Source organism: Castor canadensis, chromosome 3 (assembly GCF_047511655.1).
Source record: "Castor canadensis chromosome 3, mCasCan1.hap1v2, whole genome shotgun sequence".
In the NCBI taxonomy this organism is placed as follows: domain Eukaryota; kingdom Metazoa; phylum Chordata; class Mammalia; order Rodentia; family Castoridae; genus Castor; species Castor canadensis.
The window spans coordinates 160,554,901-160,570,040 of NC_133388.1; the positions used below are offsets into that span (position 1 = coordinate 160,554,901).

General features: G+C 34.2%; 1 protein-coding gene across 4 annotated transcripts in view; it reads left to right on the plus strand.

Annotated features, from left to right (window-relative positions):
* Positions 1-15,140, plus strand: part of Vps13b (vacuolar protein sorting 13 homolog B) — a 699,658-nt gene that overhangs the window by 438,706 nt on the left and 245,812 nt on the right. For all 4 annotated transcript variants that reach the window (XM_074068910.1, XM_074068912.1, XM_074068909.1 and 1 more), the window contains exon 33: positions 2,578-2,721. In XM_074068910.1, the coding sequence (XP_073925011.1) occupies positions 2,578-2,721 (144 nt within the window). The remainder of the gene's footprint in view (positions 1-2,577; positions 2,722-15,140) is intronic.

Consider the following 15,140-nt stretch of genomic DNA (forward strand, 5'->3'; position numbering starts at 1 on the left):
TTTTTGCTCAGGGCAGGCCTAGGACCATGATAACTTTTGCCTCCCATTTGGCATGAGCCACTGTACCCAGCCCATTGTTAAATAGATGCATTTCTGAATATTAATCTAAGACAAACGTTATATTTCTCTTCTAATTTTTCTATATATTATATCATTTGATATTTATAATAAACTATCAGGAAAATTAAGTTAGGTAATGATTCCTTCCATCTGTTTTCATTTGATTTTGGGGTTTTTATTTTCTGTTTATTTTGAGACAGAGTCTTCCTTATAGTCCAGGCTGTCCTCAAATTTGTGATCCTCCTGCCTCAGCTTCCTAAATACCAGGATTGCAAGTGTGTACTACCACATCCACTAGCCAGGTTTCATTATATCCATAAAAGGTGTATGAAGATTAAGGAAGACTTACAGTTACTTAGTATCACAGTTAGTTTAAACTACAGGAAACTCCTTATGGGGTGTTTTTCTTTCTTCCATACTAATACTGCTACAAAATATGAATTAAGATTCACACATTAACCAGGCACCAGTGTCTCACACCTGTAATTCTACATTGTTAGGAGGTGGAGATCAGGAGAATCATGGTTCAAGGCCAGCCCAGGTGAATAATTTGTGAAACCCCCATCTCCAAAATAACAAACCAAAATGGACTGGAGGTGTAGCTCATCATAGAGCCCCTGCCTTGCAAGCATTAAGTCCTGAGTTCAAACCCAAGTCGCACCAAAAAAAACCAAACAAAGATTCACACATTAGAATCATGTTTTAGAATTGCTTCAATTTCCTGCTTATATTTGGCTCACAGAAATGAAATATTGAGGCTGCTGGTATAGCTCAGTAGGCGAGTACTTGTTTGGCATGCATGGAGTCACATGCCAAACAAGTATTCTCAGCACCACAGAAAAGAACAAAGTCATAATCACTTTGAATTAAGACTTTTTCCCTGAAAATACCCTTGGATTCTTAAGTAATTTTATCATGAGGTTCAGAAACAAAAATAAGGATAATATATCAAAGTATTAATAAAATATCATCCCAGCATAATGGATGCCTCTTCTCATTTTGAAGGCATTATTACAAAGTTTCCCGTTCCCAAGTGAAAGGGGCGTAAAGCAGGAGATCTGAAAACAGTTCTAGGCCATCCTCAGCTTTATGTTAAAGCTGTCAGCTTCAGCTGCTCGCTTAAATTCTTTGTTATACATACCTTAGTTGCCTCATACATTTACCTCAATTGACCTCTAGGTTGTTGTAAGGATCAAACTTACCAAAAGAGATAATAGTAATTATAAGAGAAATAAAAATGGAAATTATTACATTTATGCTATTAACTACTTATTCTACCAGTAGTATTCATGCCATTAACCTTCTAGTATGGGATCAGTAATTTGCTAGTATTTCACTAATAGAGCTGAGATAGTTTCAGTACAATGTTTTATCTGCTTAGAAAATGTTACAATGACAATTTTTAAAAAATATTTTGAATCAGTGACCTTATTTTCTTTTTCATGATTACTTGAAGAATAAAATAACAATTCTTAGTGTAGTAAGTGAATATGGGAAGCTTGTAGTTGACAGTTTATTTAACCAAAAAAAAAAGGTTATTCACGTCAGACAGAGATGTTGTTCTTTATGGCTTTATTAAAAGTTGCCCTAAGCTGTCTAGTCCATATTTGAACCAGCCATAGTCTCCTTAAATCCATTCCTTTGTACACTAGTAAGTGGAAGGTCTTTTGGATGTTTCCAAGTATTCAAACATTGTCCACATGTGCTTCATGACAAAAGGCAGGACTTAAGCTTATTAAGTGAAGCCTCTGGATTTCTCTTCTTTTGGTTTCTAAGTGGTTTTCCAATGATAAATGTTCAAATGACTAAATTATTCCAAACAACACCAGTTAAGTAGTGGACATCTGCCTAATGTTGCCAAGATTTTAGCAGTTTGAAGAAGTAAAATTAATTAGTCTTGCTAACTTTGGCTATAGCACTGTACTTTGTTATAAATCATTTGATTGTATCCCTTTGGAGACTACTCAGAGAGTGGCATTTGCAATTGTAATTGCCTGTTTACATCTGTCTGCCCCACTAGATCATGTTATCTCCTCTAGAGTAGGTTGCCTTTCAAGACCAACCTTAATCTGGTGGTGTTCCTAGTGAGGGGCTAGATACTCTACTATACTTAGGAGATGCTCAGAAAATATTCATTGATTTGAATTGATGAATAAGATTCCGCCATCATGCTACACCATTGCTTACATATCAAAACAATGATACTAGTTTGAAGTATGAAAAGGCCAAATGGATATGAAAAGGTAAAAGCATCTTATTGTTGTCTTGTTATTCTAAGTCTGTGATAAGGCCTAACAAGCCCTTACAAATATTTATTAAACTATGCAAGTGATTATGTTCACCATTTTTGCTTTTCTCATGAATAGTGAATGCTGGCTCCGCAAAACAAGTTTGTTAGTATGAATTTGAGTCCTGGGTGACTTAGGATGTAGTAACAGTCAAATTAGTAAGAGTGACAAATTATCACCTGAAGGCTATCATATTTCTAATCTGTATTTCATCTTTTTTTCTCTTCAGGAGATTTTAGTATGTGGCCACTCCTTGGAAGTGAATATAACCACAAACCTGGACTTCTTCCTAAGTGTGGCTCAAGTTCAACTCTTACATCAGTTAATAGTAGCAAATATGACTGGACTGGAACCATCAAACAAAGACACAGAGGTAACTATTACCTGATTTTTATTGGACTTACTACATTTGTGCCAATGTTACAATAGGAAAACTAATTAAACTAAATGCTTTCTGCTAATCTGTTTTTAATGCTATTCCAAATATGGTCATAAATCATTTTGGATTGATGTTCTTTATTTTTAAAATTTGTTTTGTCTCTTTTCCTTTTATTTATCATGCAACTTCACAAAATTGTTGTGGAGTGACCTCAGAAAAGTCTGTTAAGAACATGATTTTATTACCCTACTGAAATTTCTGAAGTGTGATGCAAGAAACCTGGTACAGCTTTTATTTTCTCAGATACATTACAGGCATAGGGCCTGTTTTGGAAGTGAACTTTGTAGGAATACTATGGGAATATATTTAATAAATAATTTGTAAAGCATTTGTTTCTCATGTCTGTGAAGAACTGACACAATCATAAAACTTGAATGCCTGCCTAGAATCTTAATTTTGATCCAGTATTTGTTGGAAGTCTGTTTCATAACCACAGAGCATGTCAGCAGAAAGCAAGCAAAGAATGCTGCTCATTAGATTCTTCTTCGGGTATGTCTTCTTTGCTTTTTGTTTCCATACTTCTTTCATATCTGTAACTGAGAATAAATCTTTATAGAATCCACTTGAAAAAAACTGATATCCTTGAAAAAGTTGTTGCTGTATTCTTGCCATGAGTTATGAAGAAAGCCTGAAATTCTTTTTATTAAGAATATAGGGAAGGAAGAGTATTTGGAGTCTCATGAACCATTTACCTGGGCTGGCTTTGAACCACAATCCTCCTGATCTCTGTCTCCAGAGTAGCTAGGATTACAGGCATGAGCCACTTGCACCAGGTTACCTTATCCCATTTTAAAGATGACAGTTTGGGGCCTTAAAGAGGAAGTGACCTGAGAGTTAAATTCAGGTTTCCAAATCAGTTCTCTTTCCATTCTGCCACAGATCATGTACTATAACTATTATATTTTTCTCTCAGTCTTCTTTATTTTTAAAAGTTATTTATAATAAGGCTTTTAATTTTTGTAAATGAAAATTCTTTTTACCCAATCACCTTTTACCACCCACGATTTCTGCTTATTCTGTATCTATTTTAAAAGGATTATATATCTCCAAAATATTACTCTTCCAGTATACTTTAGAAAATTCATAAAAATATGATTATACAACAAGAAAATAATTATATTAAAAAGTATTCCTCCATGCATTCTCAGTGAAGTCCATTAAGCAAGTGGGGTTGGAAAAGAGTATTTTATATTCCCATATTACTTGCACCTATGTTATGAATACCTCACATCAAAGAAATCTAACTCACAAATTACTGACTTGTTTTAGGAATTCATTCAACTTAGCTAATGGGTTATTAACTATTTTCCTGTATAATTCTACTGCCTGTTGATAGGTTCAGATAGGTGAATAAAGGGACACTCAGAATTAAAATAACCAGCTTTCCCTGGACACTGTCATTCCTCACAATTCCACAAAGGAAATAGGCATTGTTTTTTGCTACTTTTAAAAGTATTTCTGTGACTCTGTTTCTTCTTAGAGATCATATTAAAAGTATAGATTCCATGTGCATTTTAAATGGTATGTTTTATGTTTCGTATAACAAGTAAACACAGAAGTATAGACTATGAGAGAGGGTAATTTGACACTGTCCCAAGCTTTAGAGGAATATATGTATGAACATTTCAGTATTTTAGAAAAGATTTTCAGTTAACTGGAAAAATAAGATATATCATAAGGTATTAGCAGAGCTCACATCTGATAGTCAAGGATATAAAGACATTTTGGTTATGTAGAATGCTGTTTGTAATAAGTTAGAATATATTTTGAAAGGACTAATTATCTTTAAAACAACCATACTACTTTTTTAATTTTTAAAAAAGTTGAACTTGGCCAAGTTACTGAAGAAATAGAAGAAGGGATATGTGTTTGTTTAAAAATATGTATCTTAACTACTATTTGTTAAGAATGTTGAATTCCAGGACTCTAAAGGGACCTTGTTAATTGAATTATAGACCAATAAATGTCCTATTTGTTCTAAGCCTACCATCCAACAGTATATTGATGCAATAGTTGTATCTACAGTAGGATATCTTGTGTTTTGGAGGTTGTTACTATTTTCAGATGAGCTTTTGGTGATTCAGATGAACTTTTAAAAGATTAATTTTTAAAAATGAATTTTAATTATCACATTCAGGAATGTGACAGAGATATTCATGTAGGTAGAGGAAACATTTATACTGTAAACAAAGGGAAGAAAATGGACTTATTTTTGTAAGTAGAAGTAGAAATAGAAGGAAAACCCAAGTATTATTGCTAGGAGCAATATTTAATATTAATTTTAATATTAAATCTGTCATAATGAGCATCTGACATATAATGAAACTTTTAAATTCACAGCTAAAAAGAACCACTTCTAAGTAATAAAATAACCAGGTGATAAATTTAGGCAAATTGCCTCCCATATTGTCAACAGTTTTCCTGTGTTTTTGTTTTGAAAAAAGTGCTTTAGATGGAGTGAGGCCTCTGAATCAAGAGGCTAGTATGATTTTCACTGTCCCCTTCCAACATTGTTACTTCCATGATTTCTGGCTCCCAGAATATGCAGTTTCCTCCTTTTAAATTAATCTCTTCTTATTTCTATATATATAATACAACAGTCTGGGAAAGATTATATAAGGGAAATAAACATGTAATATTCAAACACCAAAATGATTTACATCCCATAAAGTGCACGTCATTCCTTATCTGGCTTACTGCCACAGTTCACCATCCCATTCTGTAGTCATGTCTCCCTGACCATGTGGGGCTCTATAGGACTAGTATAGTATGTATTTTATTTAGGATTCTTAGATCCCGATTATTCCCATTTACATAAGGTGGGAGTCAGTCTCCTGGATACCTTAACAATGAAAGCCAAATATACAATTCTAAGTTTTCTCCACAAATAGAGCTGTAATATTCAGCCTTGATTAAATTGTCAAGCATTATACAAAACCACTCATGGGAGTGAGGTATGGGGGAGGCACCAGTGGCTAATGAAGGAAAAACAAAAAATATAAAGACAAGAATACAATTACACTTTCCCAGTGGAAAGTAGGATTTGGTGACTGACACAGTTGGTTCTTTTAGAAGATTATTTATGTTTTTACAAAATGATTTTTGTCCATAGAGGTCCAATTATACAAACATGGCTATTAAGCATAACTTGCGATATGAATTAGTAAGGAAGATCATGTAATAGCATCTGCTAGTAAATTTCAAGAAACCATTGCAAGAGAATGTGAATAAAGTAAAAACTTGAATTCATGAAAGCATTTTTAGGGAGAAACATTTCAGGTTATTTTTATATGATAAGAAAAGGAAGCAAATAGAAAATCCTACCTTAATATTATTATATTCTAGTTACAGTCACAAAAAAGCATACCATATGATAATTTCTACATAATTTTGATATATTAGATTTAGACTGAAAATATGAAAGATAAGCAACCTATTTATAATCTGTAAAATTGTGAAGAATGTAGATGATACTAAAACTGATCTAACTTGAAGTGGTTAATTTATTTTTTATATATGGTCTCTTTTTTGTTTGTTTTTTTGCAGAACTGAGAATTGAACTCAGGATCTCACCCTTGCTAGGCGGGTGCTCTACCACTTGAGCCATGCCCCTTTTGTTTTTGTTATTTTCGAGGTAGGGTCTCATATTTATGCCCATGCCCAGGTGGTCTGGAATGCGATCCTCCTATTTATGCTTCACATATTGCTGGGATGACAGGCATACACCACAAGGCTGAGTATTTATTGGTTGAGATGGGGGGTCTCATAAACTTTCTGCCTTGGCTGACCTTGAGCTGTGATCTTCCCAATCTCTACTTCCTACATAGCAAGGATTATAGGCATGATTCACTGGGCCTAGCTATCCTGTTATTTTTGTTGAATGCAATACATGAATTTTCATAATTAAGTATTGATTAATGAAATAAAATAGATTCTTCTCTGCTGATGCTCATTGGATACTGCCCCATATTTAGCCACTTTTACCTCTGTAAGCTGTTTCTTCTGGTATTTATGTACATGTTCCTAAATGATGTGCATAGATGACCACCTCTTAATTCACTATAACTATGTCTACTTGCTATTTATTGTACTTAAAGGTGCCGTCTCTTTTTACTTTCCTTTCATGCCTCCATTTTCCCAATAATCTTACATTGTTTTTTCTTCATCAATGTGAATTCTTTTATAATACAGACTGTAAATGCTATTCATTGCTTAGTGAGGTGATAATAGTATAATTGTATTCTTGTCTTTATTTTCTTTGTTTCTCCTTTATTAGCCATTGTTTTGCCTCCCCCATATTCCACTCTCACTAGTGGATCTGTATAATGCTTGACAATTTAATTTTTTGTACTTTGAAACTTGTAACATTGCCTCTACCCATTGCCTCAAGCCATTTTTTCTAAAGTTCTTGTTCTGCCTTCTCCTTTTTGGAATATTCCTAGATCTGGTACACCTTTGGCACAAATGATTCAGATGAGATTAGATTGTGGTTTTTGAAGTTGCTGTAAAGAATTTTTAAGAAAATCAAGGGTATCAAGAAAGCAATGAGTTCAATGAATATAAATTAGTAAATTTGCCAGTAGTTTTATTCTATCACTAAAATATTAAATATTTTAGTTTACTGTATAAAAACAGTGCAGTAGCATTGAAAAATATTGAAATAGAGTTTGTTTACCTGGCTAATACAGTTTAGTTGAATGTTTTTAAAGTTTGTTTCAAAATAGGCTAAGGCATTAGAGATTTTTGCCATGAACTATAGTTTTAAGTATATTCATAGAAAGTGGAGGTAGAGATTGTTTTGGTTGTATTCTTACTATTTTAATTTGGAAATAATCTGCAACTTGTTCTTCACTTTAAGGATGGACATTTTTTTAGTAAAGGTTAATTTCTTGTAGCTATATTAGATCAACCTAAGGACTAAGGAAAATAGAAACCCTGAGAACATAAGTTGATGGAGGTGAGTTTGAAATGGGGAACTGAGACTGGTATGGGAGAAGATGTTGATGTTCACAACTATCTCGGTGCTTTCTGTCTTGAGGTAGGCATGAATGGAAAACACCACATTAAAGGTTATATGTTTCTCTATTTATTGAAAATGGAGGTGGGGGTGGGGACCTTTGAACAATGTTCATGCAATAACCTTCTTTTAGTGTTGCTATGCTGAGTAATTTGTTTTCCTTCAAAGGCACCTGGATAGTCTACTTGTAACCAGGCAATAAACACAGACTCCAATAAAATAAGAATTCAAGCAGTCTTAAGTGGACAAGAGGGGCTATGACGGAATACCCTGAATTTCTTAAAATCTAAACCTGGGAAAGATATTAAGTTTTACTGCCTATCCTCTCCAAGGGAAGGATTTTTTAAGTACATTGAACTCTCACACCTGTCGAAGTCTTAGTTAGGCCTTGTAAATATTTTTTAATCCTTTTTTTTTTATTGTTACTGTACTTGGGGTACATCATGACATTTACCAAAGTTCTTACAGTATATCATAGTTGAATTCACCCTCTGCATTATTCTCCTTTATCTCCCCTCCCCCCATTAGGACTTATAAATATTAAAAGTAGTGTTATTTTCTCTGAACAAACAGGCTGTGCTCAGGCCCAAAACATAGCATAGTTGCTTCAAGGTTGTATACAAAGCATCAAAAAGACAGTAAGAATTTAAAACTTTCAGAATAATAGTTTCTTACTTACTATCTCTTGACCAGAAATTGAGTGATTGCATTAAGTTTTCCTAAGATTGTATTAAAATGTCTACCCTAGCCTTATTCAGCAGTATTCACTGAATGCTTACTATGTACCATTACTGCCTACAGACTGACAGAAGTATGAAAACTACAGTGTGGTCTCTTCCCTCTAGAGTTTTATAATCTGATTGGGAAATAAAAAATAGATAACTGGAGTGATAACTAAGACATTAGAGAGGTATATGAAAAGTGTTAAATGTACCTTATGGATAATTAGTGTTTTAAGAATCCAGGAAAGTAAGATACGGATATAAAACAGGTTATCATGATCTACCTTTATGGAGAAGTTGGAATTGACTAGATAAAGAAGAGTAGCCTATTTATTCACTCAATAAATATTAAGCTCCTCTTAGGTATCAAACATTGTATTATGGACAGCATTAAACAAAAGAGGTAAAGTGTCTGCCCTCATGTTTTAATGCACATTTACTTAATAGGGAAGATGGGCAATGAATAAATAATAGGACCTAATCAAAATATATAGAAATACTCATACACAAAGATTAAATAGCCTTTAATTCTATAACTAATTTAATTTTTTTTTCGCAGTACTGGGGCTTGAACTCAGTGCCTACACCTTGAGCCACTCCACCAGCCCTCCTTTGTGATGGGTTTTTTCGAGACAGGGTCTTGTGAACTCTTTGCCCAGGGTGGCTTCAAATGATCAATCCTCCTGATCTCTGCCTCCTGAGTATCTAGGATTACAGGTGTGAGCCATTGGCACCCAGCCTGATTTAATCTTTTTTACAAACCTAAATAAACCTCATTTAGATTGGGGATGTTGGTTGTTAGGGAAGAGAGTGATAGAGAGATAGAAATTGAATTTACTATTAATAAAAATACATGGAAATTTGTTAACATAAGGATCTTTTAATGGTCTAGTGAAAAAAAGTCAGTATTTCTAGAGTGAAGGAACTATGTGGGGCAGAGGCATTCAGGGACCAAAGTTGAAATACTTGAGTGGATGGAGTAACATAGTAGAAGTGGTATTTTAATAAAACGTGTTGTGACTAGTCTCTCTTGTTCGAAGATTCAAAGTGTCATTCAAGGAAAGTCTGTGAGTATCACAAGGAAAGAAAAGTACAGACCAACATCTGTGAAGAATATGGATGTAGAAGTCCTTAACACCGTACTTAGCAAACCAAATGACAACTAATTAATGGATTTATATACCATGGCCAAATAGGACTTACCCAAGAGTGCAAGATTGGCTTAACATTTGAAAATCAGTTAATGTAAAACACTGTATCAGTAGAATAAAAACAAACCATATGATCATTCAAAAAGTGAAAAAAAGCATTTGACAAAATTCTATACTATTTCATAATAAAAACTCTCAGTGAACTAGGAATAGAAAAAGGGAACTTCCTCAACTTGATAAATGACATCTATGAGAAACTCAATGATAAAAGTCAAGAATGTCTTCCATCATCGCTCCTATTTAGCACTGAACTAGCCAGGATAAATAAGCAAGAAAAAGAAATAAAAGATGTCCAGATTGGATAGGAAGAAGTGAAATTAATCTCTATTTGTGGATGATCCAGCCTTAAATTTAGAAAATTCTGAGAACTACACTAAAAACCCTTTAAAATCAGTAAGTGAGTTCAGCAAGGTTGCAATATATAAGATCAATATAGAGAAATCTATTATATTTACATGCAGTTGCTGTGAATAATTTAAAACGAAATTAACAAAAACAATTACATTGGTAATAGTATCAAAAAGAAGAAATTGTCGTACTGACATAAGAATAGACATGCTGATTAATACTATAGATTTCAGAGTCCAGGAACTAACTCTCATATTTACAGTTGATTGATTTTTGACTAGGTAAACTAGACCACTCAGTGACAGAAAGAATAGTTTTTTTCAGCAAATAGTGCTCGAACAACTGGATAGTCACATGCAAAAGAATGGAGGAAGTTGCATAACTCATACCACGTATTACTCATAATGGGCCAAAGACCAACATGTAAAAGCTAAAACTGTAAAATTATTAGAAGACATTGGCATAAATCTTTATGATCATAGATGAGGCATTGTTTTTTTTTTTAAGATATGACACCAAACACACAAGGAACAAAACGAGATAGGCTTCATAAAAATTGAATCTTTTGGGCTTCAAAGGACATTACCAAGACCTTGAAAAGACAGCCCACACAATGAGAGAAAATAATTGCAAATCGTACATCTGATGAGAAACTTTTGTGTATACCACATAATGAACTCTTCCAGTTCAATACTAAAAATGCAAATAACCAAACTTAAAAACTGATTCAAAGGATCTGAATAGATGTTTCTGCAAATATATTGTAGAAATGTCCAATAAGCACATGAAAAGTTGCTAAATATCATTAGCCATCTAGGAAGTGCAAATTAAAACTACAAGGAGACAGCATTTCACACCTAATTAGTATGGCTACAATCAAAAAGTAACATAATAAGTTTTGATAAGGATGTGGAGAAATTCAAACCCTCTTACAGTGGACCATGCTGTTCATCTGAATAGCCTGCTGTTTACAGTAACACTCTACGCACCTCTGCAAAATTTTGAAGTTTGGATTGATCAGAGTTTCAGAACTACAGCTGGCAAAACATCTCTGAAAATAATTTTATGCTATGTTCTTATTTTTAAAACTTATCTCATGTTTTAGGTTGTATAGCTCTCCAACTAGTCTAGAATAGCTAATATGTAGCACTTCTAAGAACAGATACATTCACATAGAAAACTAGACTGACAAAGAGTAAGTTTGAAGAATTTCTGTTGGATAAATAAGAGTTAAAATATTTCACTCAGTGACTGTTTCAGCTGCATGTCACAAAAATCCAAAAGAGCTAGAAATTTTTTTGTCATCTAGGTCTGGTATCTCTTCATCCAGAGAATCAGTCTCTGCTCCTTATTGCTTTCTTGTTTCTAAGGTGTCTCCCTGGCTTGGTCCAAGATAACTTACCATGTCTTTATTCTAATCAGCAGGTTAGGGTAAAGGAAAAATAAAATTGGAAATAGTGAGCGTGTCTGTCTGTCTAAGGGCAAACACTGAAGTTGAATGGATCATCTGTGCCCACATTCCATTAGTAAGAACTTAGTCAAGTCTTCACACCAGCCACAAGTGACACTGAGAAACATAGTCTTTCTATGTGTGCCCTGATAAGCATTATTTTCCTGCTATGTGCCCTGCTAGATAGCCATGTGCCTTGCTAAAAAATATGACTCTGAAAGAAGGGAATAGTGAATATTGGGGTACAACCAGCAGCCTTGGCCACAGTGTTACTTGACAGGCAAAGCCCACTTAGACCTCAGAAAGTAGCTTTGCTTCTTTTACAATATTTTGAACAAATCCTCAAATAGAGCCTAAAGTTCTGCACTGTATGTTATTACAGAAATAATATCAGGTTGCAAATTTTTGGTGTTGCCATACAGACAGATGTCTTTCCCATTGTTCCTAGCTCTCTTCATCAAATGTTAGACCTTCTCTTTCTTTTGTTAAACATTTTCCTATTCCATGTGACTATTATGGGGCTTCTGTTTACAGCATAGCCATGTGACATAGGCGACTCAAGCAAAGGCAGTGCTTAATTTGAAGATACTGAGAAGAATGAAATCTCTTTCCTCTAGATAAGTGCATTCAGATGATGTTCCTGATGCTTTCATTAACCATGCCATTCTTATTCGTAACTATTATTATATAAAGAAAACCAATCCGTGTTAAAAAAAACAAAACAAAACAGGATGTGAATGTACAGAATAGGCAAAGTTAGAGATGGAGAGGGAGTCTTTGTTTCCCTTGTCACAGTTCTTACTGATGAGTTACAAAGAAATATGTCCTACAAATTTCTAGGAAAGTTTTTACTTTCTTTCTCACCCTCCTTAGGATAATGATAATGGGAGTGACCAGCCATTTGTGACCATGTGCTCTCAAAAGCCACACTATGAGGATAGCAAAATAGACAGATAAAATGATACTGAGATGAGTGCCATAATGGAGCTACTGTATCAACTGACACTTTAGATTATGTGACAGCCACAAATATTTGGATTTCTATTACATAATGGCAATATTATTCTGATTTGATGAAGCTCTGAGAAACTACTGAGCACACAATGGAAATGATGCTGAGTAAATGCTTGCAGTATGAATTAATAAATGGTTTCCTTAATTCATAGGAATTCCTGTTTCCTCTTCCTGGAACTAGAAAAGATAAGATGTGTGCAACATATACTTCAAAAGAATTTAAATAAATTTATGATTATATATTTGGAGACAGGTTTGGTTCATATTGTGGAGTGCTAAGAATATAGGAAGAAATGTTTTACTTAAGTCAGTAGGCACTAGAGAGAATTTGAAGTTTTTTGTGTTTTTTAAATTTATTTTATTAGCCTATAATAGTTGTGTAGGAGGATGCCTTGGGCTAACAGTGTATCTTAGCTAGATTTCTCCAACCATCATTTCCCTCACCCCTTCCCCTCTTCCTTAGAACAATTTCAACAGTTTTCTTTGAATATTCAGGTTTCTTAGAATACAAAATACATTCGCCATATTCATCCTCGTTCACTCTTTCCTTATGTCCACCCATTCCCACTAGTACCCACCCCTGGAAAAGACCTATTTTACTCTCCTGTCCTTCATGTTTTTAAGTGTATGTTCATAGTCCATGTGGCTTTCTCCTTGGTACTTCAGGCCTATATTTATCATGCTTTAATCAAATTAATCCCCCCACTCTTTCTCTATCACCATGTTCCCCTAATATTGAACAACTTACAGTGAAGTATGTTATATTACATTCATATATAGATTGAATCTTTTTTGTTCTCTAACATTTTCTTTCCCTGTCCAACCTCTCATAGTCCCTTCAGACAGATGCACTAATACAATCTTGTTCTCTTTCTCACTATATTTATGTATGTGTGTATATATATGATAATATATGTATTTGCATATACATACTTTTGACTTTTTGAGCCTGACTCACTTTGTTTAACATGGTGTTCTCCAGTTGCATCCATTTACCTGCAAACAACATAATTTCATTCTTCTTCTTTATGGCTGATTAAAATTCCAGGGTATGTTAATACCACATTTTCTTGATCCATTCATGGGTTGTGGAGCATCTGGGTTGCTTCCAAGGCTTGGCTAGTGTGAATAGTGCTACAATAAACATGGGTGTGCAAGTGGCTTTATCATATCCTGGAGCACATTCCTTTGGATATATGACCAGGAGTGGTATTGCTGTATCATAATGTAGTTCTATTTTTAGTTTTTGGTGAACCTCCATATTGCTTTCTATAGTGGTTGCACTAATTTACATTCCCACCAACAGTGTAGAAGTGTTCCTTTTCCCCATGTCCTCTTCACCATCTGTTGTTGCTTGTGTTATTGATAATAGCCACTTGACTGGGGTGAGGTGGAATTTCAGTGTGGTTTTGATTTGCATTTCCTTTATGGCCAAGGATGTTGAGCATGTCTTCATGTATCCATTGGCGATTTGTACTCTTCTTTGAGAACTGTCTGTTCAGTTCATTTGCCCAGTTATTCAGTGGGTTGTTGATTCTTCGAGAGGTTAGATTTTTGAGCTTCCTATATATTCTGATTATTAATCCCTTGTCAGACATGGCTGGCAAAGATTTTTCTCCCATTCTGTGGGCTGTCTCTTCAGTCTGGTGTCCATTTTCTTTGCAGTGCCGAAACTATTTGTCAATTCTTTAACTTAATTGCTGAGCTATTAGAATTCTATTCATAAAGTTATTACCTATGCCTATATGGCACAGTGTTTTCCCTAAATTAATTTCATGTTTCAATGCTCACATCCATGTGAAACTAAACCCCTCATATACTGATAGTAACTGTCTGTAGGCAGATAACCTTCAAACATAGTTATATTCCCCCTGTTGTAATACAAATGAGGACTGATTATTTCAAAAAAAATTGAAGTATCATTTAGTATCTCCCATTGTCTCCAGAAGCTGTAATTATCCTATCTTTTTTTTTTCTTAAATAACGAACACAGTTCTAAAATGAACTAACTAGGAGAGAGGGCTGGGTTTGTCCTTTGTTAAGTTTATTTGACTGAAGTAACTATTGTCATCCCTGAATTACCAAGTAATCATCTTACTAAGACTGCTTACAGAGGTGGTGTAAGGAGTAACACATGCTCATTTCCAAATCAGTATTTTAGAGTAAATTAAACTTTTGTAGTAAAATATAAATCATGTTTTTAGGGGAAAAGACTAGAACCACATTATTGGAGTTCTTATGTGGGAGTTCTTTGATCCATATATATATATCCTGGAGAAAAATGAAGACAACTTTTAACACTAATTGAGCATTTCTTCCTTTGCCTTCTCTCCTTCCTCCTCCTCCTCCATTTAACCACTTGGTTTTAGGCACTTCCTTAGCTCTCCCTTCCCTTCAGTTTCCAGTATTTTCTTAATTGGTAACCTGTCCCATGCAAGCTTGGTGCCTGTTACCATACTCTCTTTGCTATGTAAAATTACATTTTTAAAGGAAATCCTCATTTGTAAAATGAACTTTCTTAGCCATCACTAACTACATTGAATTTTAGTCCATGTTCCTTTAGTATTTCTAAAGTAATGGATATTTCCACT